We start from the raw sequence: 17744 nt of genomic DNA on the forward strand, positions 1-17744 counted from the left end.
TTCTATATGTCAACAATCTGTAATTTTTAATTTTATATCCATGTTAGCTTACTGTTGAAGAACTTGAAAATAAAGTCGATGAAGAGTTGAACATTTGCTGGAATGTTTTTGTAGCGGTTTGAAATTATATTACTAGTAATATGGTAGGTGTTGTTGAACAGAGAGAAGAAAAAATGGATTTGTATGTTATATTTATATCTTTTTCGCTTTCTTTCCTAGTTGATTTATTTGTTTTTTAATTTGTTATAGGGAACTACAAAAAAGAGTTAACTCAACTGTTAAGTAAGTCATATTTCATTTGAAAATAATAATAATTATCATATAAGAAATATTTGGACATTTCTTAATATAATACATTTTAGAATCTACGTTAAATTGGATCGGATAAGAACTTCGCACAACCTAAAGCTGTCTGATATCAAGGTGCATTCTTTTTTTTTATTTAAGGAAATTCTTTATTATTTATTTTAAGATTAAAGTTCTATTCTCAAACTTCTTATACGTAAACATTAAGTAAATGGAAACGTAATAAATAAAATTCAAAGAAAGTTGAGCTTACAGCATCATTGAAGGCTCAAAATGCATTCTGCCAGATACACATATGTGGTAGTACTATCAAAGACAGTAGTTTTCTCTATATCAATTATTCTAGTCCCATCAACATGAATCTCCATCAAATCTATGTGATATTTGTTAGTGACAAAATTTTACTCGGCCTCAAGATATGTCTCTCCGAAGGTGGAGGTGGCCGCACACACTCGCCCCCCCTCCCCCTCCCAAGCTCGCTTATGACTACGTTCTATACATATATATGTCATAAATTCGATGTGTACCCAATGTATTATCGTATTTGCCCCTCGCATAATCCCATAATCCCAGACGATTTCTATGAACATGGGAACTTATGATCTAGATCCTCCTTGAGGCAAGTTATTTTGTATCTTTAAAGAGGTATACCATATCATAATGAGTATATTGAGAGGCTGATCTCAAACAAAAACTTTTTTTAATCTTAACAACTTGAATTAACAGAAATAAAAATGGGAAGATGTCGTTACTGATGTTTCCAACATATTTCACATGAAGTAAATTATGTCACTTGAACAATCAGCAATTTGGACACTCAAATAGATACAAGATTGAAAAGGCTAAGATTAAACTAGTAATCAGTACTGGCTTGTTCAAAAGATTAAGAGCTGAAAAGGCATTGCTATATTTGGACTAGCAATCAGCACGAGATGGAACTATTATTCAAATTTAAACAATTATTAATCAAATTTTATCTAAAAACCAAAAAACAACACATAACAACAACAAGAATTGTATGATAAACAAGTTGTAATTAATTGAAAAATATGAAAAGTTAAATGTTATACAAAATTTAGTTTTTAAAAGTTTAATAACATTAATGTAAAAAATTTCAAAAAAAATTGATATAGGTATCTAATTAATTTAAAATAAAGTTAAAAATTTGAATCCTTAAATTCAAATTTCATGGACTCAATAGTATATATTTTTCAATGAAAATTGACAAACAGTGTGAAAACTGAAATATTATATCTAGTTACATTTTTTCAAAATTACATTTAATAAAAGTTTTATTAATTTTTTCCCTCATATAATATAATGGTCATTTCTAGTAGAGGTAATGTCAAAAAAATTCACCAATTTTACACGTTTTCTCATTTTAATCACGCCATTTAAAAGTCTTCATTTTCATACACCAACTTACAATTTTTCTCAAATCCATACACCGTTCAAAAATCCGGCAAAAATTGCCGACGTGTCACTATCTGATTATTATGACATGTCACTATTCGGTTTCCAACTCAACAATTTTCACCGGATTTTTGAACGGCGTATAAATTTGATAAAAAATGACAGTTCATGTATGAAAATGACGATTTTTAAACGGCGTGATTAAAATGAAAAAACATGTAAAGTTGCTGAATTTTTTTATGACATTAACTTTTTCTAGTATAAACTCATTATTAATATTACCATATTATATATATTTTTCAAAAGGCCTAATTACTTAAAAAAATCCCACCTTGAAACAATTTTTCGTTTATACCCTGACCTAGGAAAAAGTTCATTTGTAACCTTTTTTTGATTTTTCGTTTTCAATTGTACCCCAAAATTTTATTTTTTGACAATTTAATTAATTAAAGGATGAAAATATTAAAAATAATTAAATAGAAGGGTTATATCATCTTTTTTCTATTTGAAAAAAATACAAATAAGTTAAAAAAGGAAGGATTATTTTAAGCTTTTTCTAAATATAAAAAGTTCAATTTAGTGCTTTAGGGTAGAGTTGAAAACAAAAAATCAAAAAAAGGGTACAAATGAATTTTTTCTTAGGTCATGGTATAAACGAAAAAAAATTACAAGGTGGTTTTTTTTTAAGTAATTAAGCTTTTCAAAATGGATATGAACTTTAAATAATATGATCGTATTATGGATAACGAACGATCATAGGGGCGAAGCAAACTAGACGAGATGAGAGGACACCAAATCCAGCAACAGAGCTCCTAGCTATGCTAGATCGATAACCGGGATACCATTGGATGAGATACAAACACATACAACTTACAGAGATTCATGATGATCGAGATACAAATATCGAGTTATGAATTACTTGTACTTAGCATCACCGCTATGACAACATGACTTACTCTCCAACGTTCGCATCTAGATTCCGAGATATAACACGGGACCTACTAAACATGGGAAAGGAACAGTCTATATAACTCACATGGAAAAACCCTAAGATACTTCTTTCTATTAGCTCAATATTACTTCTTTCTTTTCTCTCTTCTTACTCCTATTAAAAAAGCTGACTCGAGCGTCGGAGCGAACGTCTAGAGATCCTCTCTGGTGTTCTTTTTGACCTCCTTTTTTGGTGTATGCAGGTATTTCGGAGCCTGGATCCATTGTGTGATTCATCAGTTAATGTGATAAATATTTTCTAAACTAAATACTCTTAACTCAGGTGGAAGAAGAAAACTACAAAGAATGGTAGTCGAGTCTAGATCTAACATTTTTAGTGTATTGTTACACTTGCACCCCAAGATTTTCAGCAAAAACCATGGTCCACCCTACACTCGACAAATGGGACGAAAACTTGTTGCCACTAGTTATAATTATGGCCACTTTGTTGCTTCAGTTAAAACTGACTGAATTACCGAATTAACCGAAATAGATTGATTTATTCTGTTGTTTTTTCTCACCCCTGCTTCTAATGTCCGTCCATTTTGATGATAATGGAAAATTCGAAAATTCAAAATCATTTAGTTTGGAATCTCAGCTCTGAAATACATTTCAAAATAATATGCAAGTATTCGGAACATCAAAACATTTCATTATCTAATAATTATTCAACATATTCAAAAACTAAATGGAACAAAATTATGTAGCGATCTTAAACAACATAATGTAATTGTTATAGTGCCAATCTTCAACGTACAATACTCATTTTTACTTAAATTCTCTCTCTCTTTGGTTTGCGCGGATAGATTAAACAGTAGATTACTCAACACAATATGTGGTAGCACTGCTGGTGGACTACTCGGACAGTCAATTAAATTTCAAGTTAGTGTTTGTAGGAATTTTCTGGTGGTCCAATTCTCTTTCCCTACAAACACTAACTTGATCGTCGGAATTGACTCCCGGAAAACTCTCCAAACGCTGTTTTTGACGTTTATTCTTTCCTTGCAGGACCGAGTACTATTCTAAACACTTATCATGCTGCTCAGTGATTTATCAACTACGAATCTCGTAGTTTTTTTAAATATTTTTTTGAGAGAAAACGAAGCTCGTAATTAGGGGTAATAGCTTTGAAAGAAATAAGTTATAGGAGACATTTTCACACACTCCTAAAAGACTTCACCCTCATCCACTCTCTTTCTGTTGAAAATTATAAAGTGAACCTTAAGTAGAGAAGAAATCAGACTCCATTTACCGGCTTCTTTCCACCCGCAGTTTCTGAGATATCTTATCTCTCTTACCATAGTCCCCAAATAGTAATTTATGACCAAACCCCCCCTAAATTCTAATTGAAATAACACTCAAGTCTTCTCCATCAATTTTACACTAACACTGTTACTAAATACTGTTACAGCAAAGTGAAAGGTCTACCAAAGCTCAAACTTTATGGCTGTGAAACATACAATGCATATGAACACTAAAAAACAGTCCAAAATACAGACTTTGAAATATGAAAATGGAGTAGCAACATCAATAAAGTCTACTAAACACGTAGCAAAGAGTAACGATTCTTTTATGCATTCTTTTCATTTATGGTTTCAAAATAACACTGTCAATGTATATTGGCATGCATATCCAGAGTGCATGAACACGTCATTCGTAAAAGTAACACGCAAAAATGCCTCAGGTCTCTATCTATAGCATACACATAGAACTTTATAGACATGGAGATAATTAAACATCATAACTAAATGAATATAAATTAAAAGTTGAAAGAAGTCTCACTTTCTACATCGTAAGCAGCCCATATAATGTTGGTTGTTACTCATGAAAGACCGCCAATTCAATAAAGAAACAAGTTTTTCTCTGAAGTTGCGCCTTTCTACTGTTTTTCTTAATCTCTGCACAGAATCTGAAGATTAGAGCAGAGCCTGAAAGTTCAAATATATCTATCTTGCAACTAATGAACAAAGAATAATGCATACCTGACATGATGGAAGCCTTTGAGATTTATACTGGCAGATCTATTCGATTTCTGATGCTTCTACGGAGACCTCTTGAAGTGATTTATGAGAGATAAAATTATTCAGTATCATATTCCAGTGTCTACTTTATGGTAACGCGGTATAAAGAACACAGCTCGTGAACCCTCCTTATTCCTTAAATGGATAAGCTATGAACTATTTACTTCTCCGATGAGGCACCAACTAGAGTATCACCATTCAGTGTCAAAAACAAAAAAATGATGGCAGAAAATGTAAACCAATTGTCTCTGACCCATGCAAATTAACTTCTTGTTAGCACCAGCAAAAAATATAATTTAAAACAATAATGACAACAGCACAAAGCTAATCACATCTTCTTGTTAATTTTAGCAACTTCAGAACATTCTCATAAACGATAAATGTTATTGAAGCAGCAGGAACATTTTTCAGAAGACTTGGCACGATGCCCTTGTAGAAACCTCGAAACCCTTCAAACCTGAAAATCGCAGTAGGAAATAAAACAACAAGGGAGCAAAATAGCAGATCAAAGTAAAATATACATTTATGATCAAAGTAGCATCTGCCATCTGCCATTTCAGACCAGAGAAAGTATAGCATATGGGCAGCAAGCAAAAACATTTAAATTTACTAGTATTCATTAAAAAATTCAATATGAATTTTAATATTTTGGAAAGAGAGACATCAGGTGCTATAGTAATTACTAATTAGCAAGCCCATTTCATTTTTCCCGTAAATCCAACTTATCACAACCTCTCCTGATACTCATAAAGATTCAGTTAAAATAATCATCATATGCCTAATATCAATAAAATAATAGTTGTTATCAAAGAAGTGTCATAATGAAATATAAAGAAAAGGTAAATATACTTTGTTTTGTTTGTTGCTGAACAAATGATAACCTTTTAACCATACTTAAGGCTAAATTTACCCCAATTGATTGTTGAGCACCAAGTATCAAAGAAGAGGTCACAAGATCAAACACGCAATGGGTTGAAAAGGACTAAGAGTATGTTTATTAGTAACCTAAGAGAAGTTTATCCGACCTTGCAGTTTCCTTCACAACATGCCAGCTATCCATATATTTGGGAACTCCATCCACACTAGGTCGTTGCTGTATAAGTGGCACAAAAAAGGAATCAAAAAACAAATCTAAGGTCTCGTCGTCAAGAGCAAAGACAATAAACAAGTTGTTCTATAACCAAAGGCCGAATTACATTTTCAACTCTACAAACTGTAAGTTGTTAAATAATTTGAGTTAGCCTCTCCTAAATTTTTAGATATCCTTTAGCTCCTGTTGTTTTTATAAAAAAGTTTATTATTATCTTAAAATAAGTCAACTTAAGCGCCCTCAAATGCATAGCTAGTTCCGCCCTACAACTCTAATAAACACAATCCTTGAAAAACGATGAAAAACTATAATATGTCCCAAGCCTTTAGGCATGGTATAACAATGTTTGTCTTTTATATTTAACAGTTGGAAATAAATATCAACATGATAGAGCATCATATGTCCAAGATGACCGCCCAAAATAGAATCTCTCTCGGATTAATATCCTGCTGGGTAAGTCCCCAAACTGATGATAAGTCTCGTAAGGAGAGTAGAGCTAACCCTTGATGTTAGCTCATTGTTCCAGTATACAAAAAAGAAATAGACAAATATATATAGCAATAGTCATACCTGCAACCGAGCTCGAATAACCTGAAAAATTAGATAAATCACCAACCTACATTAAATATAATATTCAACTAACAAATAACAAATTAACTAACAAATAAACGCCTTGCACACCAAGGAGAATGCTTACCTGAAATGGGTATGTCAAAATAATGGCAATAACTTTAGATGAACCCCCAAGAACCGCAAAATCAACTGAATTCTATGTAAGAAAATGCTAGTTAGTACAGCAGTAGCATATATATATATAGTTTTTTCCTCATGATTCATGAATATAAAAATAATACTTCCGTAGAATTGTCCACTTTGTTTTTACCAAACATTTTAAGAAAACAGAATTAATATTATAATTTTTTACAAATTTATCTCTATTTTTCCTACTATACCCTTATTTAATACTATCAAGTATCACTCATTTACTTCTTTGGGATGATAGCAAAAAGTTCTAGTTAATTATTGGACTTTAAATTAGGACGACATATGAGAATTAATTTTAAAGATCGTAATTTACTAGAAATGGGCAAGAATTTTAGGACAAAAAGATGGGGAAAATGGACAGTTCTATTAGGACGGAGGGAGTATAAAACAGAAAGAAAGCAATTAATATAAGCAACCGACCACACGAAAATTGACGACTTAAGTCCCAATAAGATAGCGTTGCATTTATTTAACAAATGATACCCATTTTCTCAGGGCCAATAGAGCTTTTACAAAACAATTATTCTGAAAAAAAAAACTATGCTCCATTTGGTTAACTTGCTAAAGTTATTTTTTTGGTGATAAAAAAATATTTGGCAGTTAACCAAAAAAAACCCTAGGGATAACATCCATATATAGAGCACAAAAACTCAAAGTAATAATCAAATAATTGAATTAAAAAATCAAAAGGCCCTCGTTTCTTCTCTTATTTTTTATTTGCTGCATCAGAACATCAAGATATGAACAAAGATTGTGCAAAAGAGTGTCAGGTTGCACTGGTCTTGCTTACCAAGTCTTATATCTGGCCCATTGTAAGAATCATTCCACATTTCATAGACGACAACCTCAGACATCAGGGATGTTTTACAGAGTGTTCACAAGTCTAAAATCCAAAATGGCCATCTGTTTGAAATGTTCCTCATTCCTTTCCCTGTTCATCTTATTCTAAATCTTATGCACTAAATTGAATTCCCATGCTATTTAAAATAGGAGGAAGGACAGAGCAGCAGTTTGTTTGTAGGCTTAGTTAGTTTCAAGTCCTAGTTTTCTGGTGGTCTAAGAAGAATTTCCCTTAGGTTTTAACTCCTTTTAACTTAAAAAGATATAATTGAGTTCTTAATTGAGATCATTGGATTCTCTCTCAAGTTAAGCCATTCTTTCAGAAAGTAAAAATAACTCAATAAGGTTGGGAAAACTAATTCAAATTGCGATTTTCTCAATTGATCATCCAACAACCAGGTTACTGAGTGAGCCATATGCCTCCAGCATTTACGCTGTTGTATACAATTCAAGCATGAAAAGCATGTCTTGGATAGATTCTTTGTCTTATCAATAGGTACAGGCGTACAGCATACAACTCTCATCCTCACCCTCACCCCCAACCCAAAAATACAAATCACAAACCAAGGCACAGACAGACACCAAAAAGATGTCGATGCCAGAGGCTGTTCCCTCCACCAGAACCAGGAATTTGCTAATACTGTTTAAATTAATGGGATACATACCAATATATCAGAGTCGGAACTTCTAGGGTTGCTTTTTCTATCTTTACATTTATAGTCAACGATAACTTTACGAAATTCCTCATATGCTGTGAACTGAATACCACCGTGAGAAACCTGCTGAAGCCACAAAATCATGTAGTCATGAAAGTGAACATATGAAGAAGCAACGCTAAATCATGGCTGATAAAGATGTCATGTAAACATTCAAAAATAATCTCTAATGCGTCGCGCCATTTACTTTGCAACTTTATCCCACATATACATACAATTGGTTGTCCAAATGTCAGTTGGGTTCAATTTTGTTGGTTTGTGCTTTTCAGATTTGAATGGTCTTTTGCAGAAATGAGATATGCTTTTGTGTGTACTGCGTGTATATAATACATCTGATGCAACAAACTCTATAAGATTTATTTCAACCCAATTCCCAAAATAATAACAAGGGATAATTACTAAAAACTCCTTGAAGCTAGATCAAATTAACTAAGTCCCACTTCACATTTAAAAGATATAAAAAAGAATCCGGTTGATCAAATTCATTAATATCACCCATGTCAATTACATAAGTTAGTTGACTTAGTCAAAGGATAAAATTTATTTTAATTCCTATTTTTATTTTAAAAAAAGGATTGACATGAAACTTCATGGTTTATGTATACAACCATATGACATGAGAGTGCTTAAGGTCCAAGGCATTAATATTTTAATTGACAAGGAGAGTTGCTTTTAATGGCTATAGCTGAAGCTTCCAATCAATCAATCACTGTAATAAATTTATTGATTTAAGCAATCAAACCATGTCCTGTGAAGAACTAGTTATTGTACTTTCAATTCTCATCTTCTTCAATTAATTGAATTAGTATTAGTGAACTAGTACTTAGATTTATTAAATAATTATATTTGAATTACTTAAATTACTTAAAATTAGAAGTTTTAAACTTGTATTTTGGTAAGCCTAATCGCTTAAGTATTTATCCTAATTAATAATTAACTATTGAATTTTCAGTTTTTGACAGCCTACTTGCTCTATTCTTAGTCAGTTAGTCTTGAATAGAAGGATTTAATTAACCCACATCATTGAGTACTCAAGCTGTGTCTATGAATATAAAATATGTAAAGTGATTACAATAAAAACAAGGTGAGAAAAGCTCCAAAAACTAACCAGTAAAAGACCGGGAACAAATCCTTTATAAAGTGCTCTCCATCCTTCCTGTCTCATTATAGTTTTCAATGCATCTGAAAATTAAATGGATAAAGAAAATTGCATATATCAAAAGCAACAACCAAGAAGCACAAAATAAACAACTGCAGCAAAATTTTGTTTCATCTCATGCATTTGAATAACAATAGTTATTGACTTCATCTTAATATGCATGTGCAAGAAATAAAAGTTCTCACCCACAAATATGCAAAACTTTTAACTAGCTTGCACAGTCAATCAAGCCAACGAGAATGAAATAATCTAATACCCAAATAAAAGATCTAGAAAAAGGATAAGGTTAAACACATAGCATTAGAAACCAATATGGCCCTAAACCAGTCTTGTTCTGAGACGAAAAATTATGATGATTAATGCTATAGAAAGGGAATGAACGTAACTATTCATTAACATTCAGAGTCAAAGTTGATAATGACTCACTGGGAAAAGATAGAGCACATTAATAGCAGGTTATATAAGATGCAGAGCAGACCATAAAGCCCGGAATATGGTTGAATTTGATGCAGAGGAGTCTGAAGCTGCATCCTTGTCTTTACAAGCCAAATAGGATTTGTACATAAACAAACCTAAAAAAAGTAAACACTGTCGTTTGTTAAAGATATGAAGTCAGTCTTATTTTCCTGTGAGCAGTGAAAATAACCAAGATATGGTGAGGACATCTCGAAAGGTCAACCACCCTGATGCAATTGTTTAAAAAAGAACCACTAATGCTTCAATGGTCACTTACATATTTCTTTCATTACAAAATATAACGATTTTTTTTCAAGAAAAAATTGAATCATCGCGTACAATTAAGTCCACTTGTATTTAACTTTTTTGATAAACCTGAATATATACAATTTTTCTATTAATTCCATGTGAACCCAAATGGATATTTTCCCTTCTCCACTTATTCCCCAACTATTGCCAAACCTAATTTTGTTTTACAGTATTTCCCCTCTTTTTTTTTTGTAAACATGGAATATCTGCTGCAGAAATTTTCCTAATTGTTATCACTAATGTTTGAAACTTTGAATACTTACTAAAGCTCCAGCTTCTGCAGCAGATGCAAGATGGAGACCAGGACTCAACATCTCTTCCCTATGCTTAGAGTACCTTTGTTTGGCTCTGCCATAGCTGCAAAAAAAGAAGCAAAATACATGTAAGTACACAAAAAATATAAGACATTCATTTCATTCGAAATAATATGACTGAAGGCATTACTACAGTTCACCAATTAAAGACTCCTAAATGAAATAAAATAAGGACTCTTGAACAAGATCTAAAAATTGGCACTTACAAGAAAAAGTATAAACCCCAAGAAATTGTCGAACCAAGAACCGAAGGAAGGAATCCTGCATAAAGTCCTTTAAGACCCTGCAGCAAATTACCAAAAAAAGGAGTAAAACAAGATAGCTTTTGGTGACATTCTGACCCAACATGAAAGAGTCACACAGGAAAGAAAAACTCCATGTGAAAAGCACTCTTCATTTAACATCAACAGCAATAAATATGCAAAGTTCATCAAGTGTAAAACAAAAAATTATTAGGTTCTCTTCGAAAACAATAAAAATAGATTAGGTTGAAGCTCAACCTTTAATGACAGACAATAATTTCTCACCGCAAAATTGTAATTTTCTTGAACCAGAATTTATATCCTCTTCTACTTACATGAAAGTCTACAATCTTTACAACATTTGGAAAGCATAAACCCCTAAGTTACAAATCTCTCCAGAATCTATACGGTGTCTTCTTATTTTAGTTATTTGATAACAATATTCAATTTGCTTTTACTCTGTATTTCATTCTGAACATAATAAGTATCACTTATACAAGTTCAATAGTTTAATTACAGACCAAAACTAATTAACAATATAAAAACAAACATATAGCCGCGATTTTCAGCTCAAAAATACTGAGATACCTCAAGTAAATCAATAAATAATCAACTTCATTAGAAGTTCTTAGCCTAATTAATACATTATGTAATTCCAGTAAAAAGCCAAAATAGTGTGTAATTTAACAGAAAGAAAATTTGTGCAGCAAACAACTGAGCAATTTATATCATAAAATGAAAATTCATTTTTTAAACCAATAGATAAATGAATTTACGAAGGTAAAAGGCATGATCTAATTACCTCAAAACGAGCAATAGAGAAAATGGCTTGACCAGTATTTTTGTAAGTATGAAAATTCGAGACTCGGCCATCATTAACTATAAATCCAACATAAATTAGAGTATTAGATTTTTGATATACAAATTATAAATTGCATATTAAAAAAAAGAGGTGACCTTGAAACCTAGTACGGACGACGTCGAGCGGATGAGTGGCGGCAACGGTAGCGAAGCCTGCTACGGCGCCGGCAGTTGCGGTCTCCCATTGCCAATTTGAGTGTGATTTTACTGTTGTGGACATTAATGATTTTTTTATTCGGAGAAACTGAACTAACTATGATTTAGTTTTGGACCAGTTTGAAGCAAAAACGCAAATTATTTGACCGGCGCTAACAAACAGTAAAGTTTATTGTTGAGGGTGATGAACGATGTCTTTGACATTTTTGTTATTTTTCACTTTTCGGACGAAAGGTGCTAATACGCCCTCCAAATTTTGTCTAATAACAACTCAGCTCTTAAATTAATAAAAATTGATGCAAATCAGCTTTTACTTCTAAAAAAGAAAGATAATTTCAGGCTGACTTATTATGTCTAATCAATATAAACTCTTTATTATAAAATATATAGTATAAGTCGATTTGATAATCTTTTTATTACTTTTTAATAAAGAGTGTTGATTGATTGGACATTTTATCATGTTCGATGAAATTGAGAGGATCTTAATTTCAAAAAGAAACATATCTTTTGTATGAAAGATGCATTTACACCAATTTTATAATTTTAAGAGCTCAATTATATTGATTTTTTTTTATTTAAGATGATATTTATTTTATCTTCAAAATTTACATGGTTTATTTGCATAATTGTTTTTTTTTTTGTATTCTAAATATGATAATTCATCATTAAAGAAAGAGTTATCACGATTATTGAATTTGTGCATCAACTCATAATTAGTCATTTTTATTAATTAAAAATGATATTTTTTATTTTTAAATCAATTCAAGACAATATTTTTTTTAATCAATCAAGGATATAATTGGACCATTTTAGTATCTAATCTTATTGTTCTGTATAACTTTATCTATTTTTTCTTTGAAATATATTTTTATTTAATTTAAAACTTAAAATGTTGTTTTTAATTGATTAATTAAGAGTGAGTAATTGATATAAATGTAGAGATTCAGGGACTGATATAACCCTTTGCTCATTTATTATCATTTCCTTCCCTTGTCCGGCCTTAGCTGCGCCTCTGTAATGCTTACTAAAACCCAAAACCCTTAAAATCTAAACAGAAAAGTCTCAACACAAAAAATGAAAGCATTTAGAATAGCAAGAATTCTGAACACCCAGACATCAAAACCCATAAATTCAAATCCTTTCAATCTGATTCTACTGCCCCGTTTCTTCTCAGCTCAACCCGAACCCAACTACACTGAAATCGAGAACAACGACTCCGTCTTCGACAGCAGCCACTACACGATCCCAGGTATTCCTAATGACGATAGTAGCATCACAGCAGCCTCTCAAGAGCCTGCTTGGGATGAGAAATACAGAGAACGAGCTGATAAAGTAGTGTTTGGGCAAGAAACCCAGAAAAAATCCCACTTCAAAAAGATCCAGGAGCAGGAATTTGAGGATGAGAGAAGGAGAATTTTAGCTAAAGCTTTGCTTGAGGCCGCGCTCGAACGGCCGGATGAGGAGGAGGATGATGAGGTGGTTAAGGAGGAGGATCAGAAATCTCTTTGTGTTGGTATTATTGGTGCTCCTAATGCTGGGAAATCTGCCTTGACTAATTATATGGTTTGTTTCTCTCGTTCTTTTACTAGTTTTTAGTGTTTCCTTTGATTTTAAAGTGATGGGTGTTTGATAATTATTAATTATATGTTTGTTTATGTACATGCTACATGTCCAAAAAGAACATCATGTATCCTCTTTGATTTCAGAGACTCGTGTGTTGAGTTCTGATTGCTGGTGCTGATTTGTTTATCTTGTTTTGGCTGGAATGTTAGGTTGGGACAAAGGTTTCTGCTGTGTCACGGAAAACAAATACAACAACTCATGAAGTATTGGGAGTAATGACAAAAGGGAACACCCAAATTGTATGTTGTTTTGGTTTTATTAACTTACTTCACATTTGTATGAATTTGGATTAAGTTACTTAATGGATGATATTTATATACATGAAAGAGCAAAAGCTTATAACTTGAAACATTATTGTTTTCTGATCATATAGTTGATAGTTGATGTGATGCTTTGTTTCTTTTTGTTCCTATGAAATTGTTTATCTTATGCACAAGTCTCGTGTGGACAAATTGATTTTTGAGAATAATGTGCAATTGATATGCTGTCCGACTCTTGCACTCTGTATTTAGATTGGCTAGATTGATCAAACTCAATGGTTACATTTTCTGAATGTAATGCTTAAATCAAAGTTTTGATTAGTTATACTTCTTGTCTTTACTCAAGACAAATTACAAGGAAGCATTTGTAACATATTACCTAAGTCTTCCACCGGCAGCTAGTGTACTTTGAAAAGAAATATATCTTTTGGTTTTATTTTAAGAAAGTTAGGAAAATAATAAAACGAATTTATCATTTTTTTAAATTTGGTGATCAGAAATGAGGATAAACTAGCCCATACAAGCTGCCGACTTGCATAGAGAGGGAAAAGGAATTAAAATATTTGTTGTGTTATTGATATGTTATGTCATACATGAGATGCATCTATTATCATGAAATATGATTTGTCTTCCTGTTTATATATTTGCTTTTCTATTTTAATTGCACTGTCATTGCATGTAGTAATCGATTATATCAAAATTCTATTGTTCCCAGTTGAAAGAGATGCTGTTGAAGTAAGTCACATATAATATGTTGTTTCCAACGTTACTACATGTATCACTGCAGTTTAATATAATATGTGTGTTCAATGCAGTGTTTTTTTGATACTCCTGGGCTTATGCTAAAGAGCAATGGATTTACTTACAAAGATGTGAAGGCTCGTGTGGAAAATGCTTGGAGTGCAGTTGATTTATATGATATGCTCATGGTTGTTTTCGATGTTCATAGGCATCTTACCAGGTTAGTGATCCATTGCATGAAATTTTGAATAGAATCGACATTTCTTATTTACCTAGTTGTATGAGATATTTCAGATTTTATTTTTAGTTTGTGATCAGTTAGTAGAAGACTTTCTGTATGTACATCTTTTTTTTAATCCTTATTTATGGCATCTCTTTCCCTTTTACAATGAAAGAAAATTTGGCTTTCTACAATGCCAAATGGTTTGGCTACATCTAATGCTATCTTTCCTATGACATTCATGAGTTCAAATGTTATACCAAATTTTACTTCAGTTAAGATTAATATGTTGATATTTCCTCTTTTGTGCATATCTTTATTTGTTAGAAGAGGCTGAGCTTGTTATCACCCATTCATATGGTACTGCTGACATTCTAGTTTGAATACCAATATTGCATTTTTTTTGGCAGCTCTACTGCTGTAGCTCACTTATTACCATTCTGGATGGATTATAACCCTACCACAACCTTCTCCCTTCAATAAAATATTTGAACTGCCTTACAGTTTTCTTCTTAAATTTATACATGTGTTGTACATTTTCGGAATTTTACAAGTTATGCTTATTATCTTTTTCTTTTCCAAGAAAATTGCATGTTCTACATTTTATAAGACATTGTAGACTCTTTCTATGATTGTGCTTATATTATTTTGAAGCTAACACTAATGGTATAACTTTCTCGATAACTCAGCTCTTTGAGGAAGATGTTTCCCTGCTGTTTGATTATTTGATCTTCTATTTTTTTATGTCGGATATTTGATCTTCTATTGACGTGAGGTTTTAACTGTATTTTATGTATCTGGAAAAGAAAAAATATATCCTTCTCCGATTATTCTAGTTAGTTTTGCTTTCACGTATAAACAACATTGTGATGAGATCTAAATCTTCTACTTTATTTCCTGTATATTTAGTCACTCATAATTTGATTCCATTGCATGCTGCACATTCTTGTGTCTAGGCCTGATTCAAGAGTGATGAGATTAATTGAACGTGTTGGAGAACAAACAGACTCAAAACAGAAGAGGATATTATGTATGAACAAGGTAGATCTGGTTGAGAAAAAGAAAGACTTGCTCAAGGTTGCCGAGCAATGCAAAGATCTTCATGGATATGATAGGTTGGCCTTTGTTATATAAAGGGAAATCCATTGTCACTCGTGTTAGTAATTGATGATGGAATTTTGAATTTTTTTCATTTATGTTTTAGGTGCTTCATGATATCAGGACTGAAGGGTGCTGGCGTGAAGGATCTAACACAATATTTGATGGAGCAGGCAAGTTCCTAATCCATTGGGGAATCTGGATTCTAATTCGATATTACAGTGTTGAAGGAGAAGTTTTTTTTCTCAAGAAATAAATTATCTCAAGTATGATAAAAACATACATATATGAGAACTTCGCAATTCATCATTCCAGCACACATATATATAGAAACTTCTCAATTCTTTGCTATTCCAACACGCACAGAGGGAGAACTGTAGACAACCATTTTCTTTTTCTTAGCAGTGAAGTTACCTGTTGAAAACTGTTTGATTTTACCTCTCAGTATTCCTGATTTTATCAGACATGAAGAAATATGTAAAAGGATTTCTCTTTTTGGCTACATACGTGTCCTCATGACAACATTGTTTCACGACCATTATATTTCTCTATCCTCTCAAACAGGACTTGCAATTGACTCTGTTTCTTGAATGGCTTTTGGTTCTTAGGCAGTTAAAAGACCTTGGGATGAGGACCCGTTAAATATGAGCGAAGAAGTCATGAAAAACATTTCCTTAGAGGTTGTTCGAGAAAAGTTATTAGATCATGTACATCAGGTAACAATTGGATTTTCTCCGTATTGTGTAATGTTTGGGTGTGGCACACTACTATTGTAATATTGTTTAGGAGGTATATAACATTTGAATGACTTTAACCTTGCACATTTCAGGAAATCCCATACGGTATAGAACATAGATTGATAGAGTGGAAGGAGCTACGAGATGGTTCTATCAGGATTGAACAACACTTGATCACTCCCAAGCTAAGCCAGCGGAAGATAATTGTGGGTAAAAAAGGCTCAAAAATAGGGTAATTTCTTCTCTTATAAAGATCATTACTTCTAGCTTGGTTAATAAATTAAATTTTCATGTGATTGCTATATTTTCATGTGCATTTAATAAGTGATCTATATTAAAAAAAAAACCTAAGAAAAATAAAGGTAGAAGATTTATCAAAGGACTGTCCAAATAGTTTTTGGGGAAAAGTTCAAAAAATATCTTGTAAGGCGTCTTTGCTGTCAGATGCATTTGATGTTCTCTATACTGTTTATACTCTCATGAAGTTGTAACGCACCCGAGTAGCGACATTTTAGGCTTTCCACTATGCTAATTAATGTATTTAATTGGCTTATAATTCATGCAGAAGGATAGGTATTGAAGCCAATCAAGAGCTGAGATCCATTTTTAAGAAAGAAGTACACTTGATCCTCCAGGTTAGACTTAAATGATCAGTTTAGCAAGAAGACCAAGTCTTGGTGATCAGTTCAGCTAGCAGAAAGGTAAACCAGAGTTGAATGAGCCACAGAAGATGAGTTCTGAAATGGCTAAATTTTGCCAAGATATCGCACACACGAGGGCAGAGATACCGGACAAACTGAATGAAACATCAATACTTGCATGCTAACACCATTTTTATAATTGTAGATATGACCCTACGGCAAGTAGCTTCAAGTTCCAATCTCCTTTCTTGGCTTCATGAAGGCTATTTAGAAGCGAGATTTAAGTGACTTGTAGCATTTTTGTTTCTTTTTGTCTGCAGCTTTGTGCCTCTCATTTTTGGTAATTGAGAAATCTATCCTATAAGCATTGTCTGAGAGCGAAATCACTTATGGATCGACTAAGGCTGGTACGAAGACTCCTACGAGGAAGCAAAAAAATCTAGGATTGTCCAGAGGGGACTTACCATACAACTGCTGGCTTTCATTCAGACGGTAGCCAAATCAGTTCTAATTTGCTTGCTTGATGAGGAACCTAAGGAAACTAAAACAAATGTTCTATTTTATAATTTTTATTTAATTATTTGTTTTTTGATAGCGGGAAGGAGAGGTTTAATCTTAACCTGGCTTTCAGAATTGTACAATATGTTCTTACACACTTGTCGAGACGATGTTGTGTTTTATTTGACGTCGAGATTCTTGCATGTTTCAGCTACCAGATTGATGATTAGTTACAGTAATAAACTTTGATGGCAGGAAATGAGTTGATCACAGATTCTGCTGCAAGGG

General features: G+C 32.5%; 2 protein-coding genes and 1 long non-coding RNA gene across 6 annotated transcripts; 2 read left to right on the forward strand and 1 right to left on the reverse strand.

Annotated features, from left to right (window-relative positions):
- The first annotated feature begins 297 nt into the window (after positions 1–297).
- Positions 298–3221, forward strand: LOC126677654 (uncharacterized). The gene is made up of 2 exons (XR_007640565.2): positions 298–423; positions 2913–3221. It is a non-coding gene; the product is annotated as an uncharacterized LOC126677654 (long non-coding RNA).
- Positions 2542–11834, reverse strand: LOC126677653 (folate transporter 1, chloroplastic). Of its 4 annotated transcripts, XM_050372381.2 has the most exons (13): positions 11579–11830; positions 11424–11500; positions 10586–10662; positions 10329–10422; positions 9779–9872; positions 9250–9323; positions 8091–8207; positions 6518–6589; positions 6391–6411; positions 5756–5823; positions 4692–5187; positions 4492–4607; positions 2542–2924 (listed from the first exon to the last, which is right to left on the reverse strand). In XM_050372381.2, the coding sequence occupies exons 1-11, from the start codon at positions 11700–11702 to the stop codon at positions 5055–5057; spliced, it is 951 nt and encodes a 316-aa protein (XP_050228338.1). In that variant the 5' UTR covers positions 11703–11830; the 3' UTR covers positions 2542–2924; positions 4492–4607; positions 4692–5054. The 4 variants fall into 4 exon arrangements, with proteins under 4 accessions (XP_050228338.1, XP_050228337.1, XP_050228339.1 ...); XM_050372380.2 differs by lacking the exon at positions 2542–2924 and having other exon boundaries at positions 4438–4607; XM_050372382.2 differs by lacking the exon at positions 2542–2924 and having other exon boundaries at positions 4438–4607; positions 8091–8204; positions 11579–11829.
- A 773-nt stretch (positions 11835–12607) lies between these two features.
- On the forward strand, positions 12608–17659 carry LOC126679016 (GTP-binding protein ERG). Its single transcript, XM_050373953.2, has 8 exons — positions 12608–13201; positions 13411–13500; positions 14337–14482; positions 15439–15597; positions 15687–15757; positions 16193–16296; positions 16410–16549; positions 16883–17659. Exons 1-8 carry the CDS (start codon positions 12713–12715, stop codon positions 16965–16967), a joined length of 1284 nt encoding a protein of 427 aa, XP_050229910.1. The 5' UTR covers positions 12608–12712; the 3' UTR covers positions 16968–17659.
- Positions 17660–17744: the final 85 nt, after the last annotated feature.

Source organism: Mercurialis annua, linkage group LG4 (genome assembly GCF_937616625.2).
Source record: "Mercurialis annua linkage group LG4, ddMerAnnu1.2, whole genome shotgun sequence".
In the NCBI taxonomy this organism is placed as follows: Eukaryota; Viridiplantae; Streptophyta; class Magnoliopsida; order Malpighiales; family Euphorbiaceae; genus Mercurialis; species Mercurialis annua.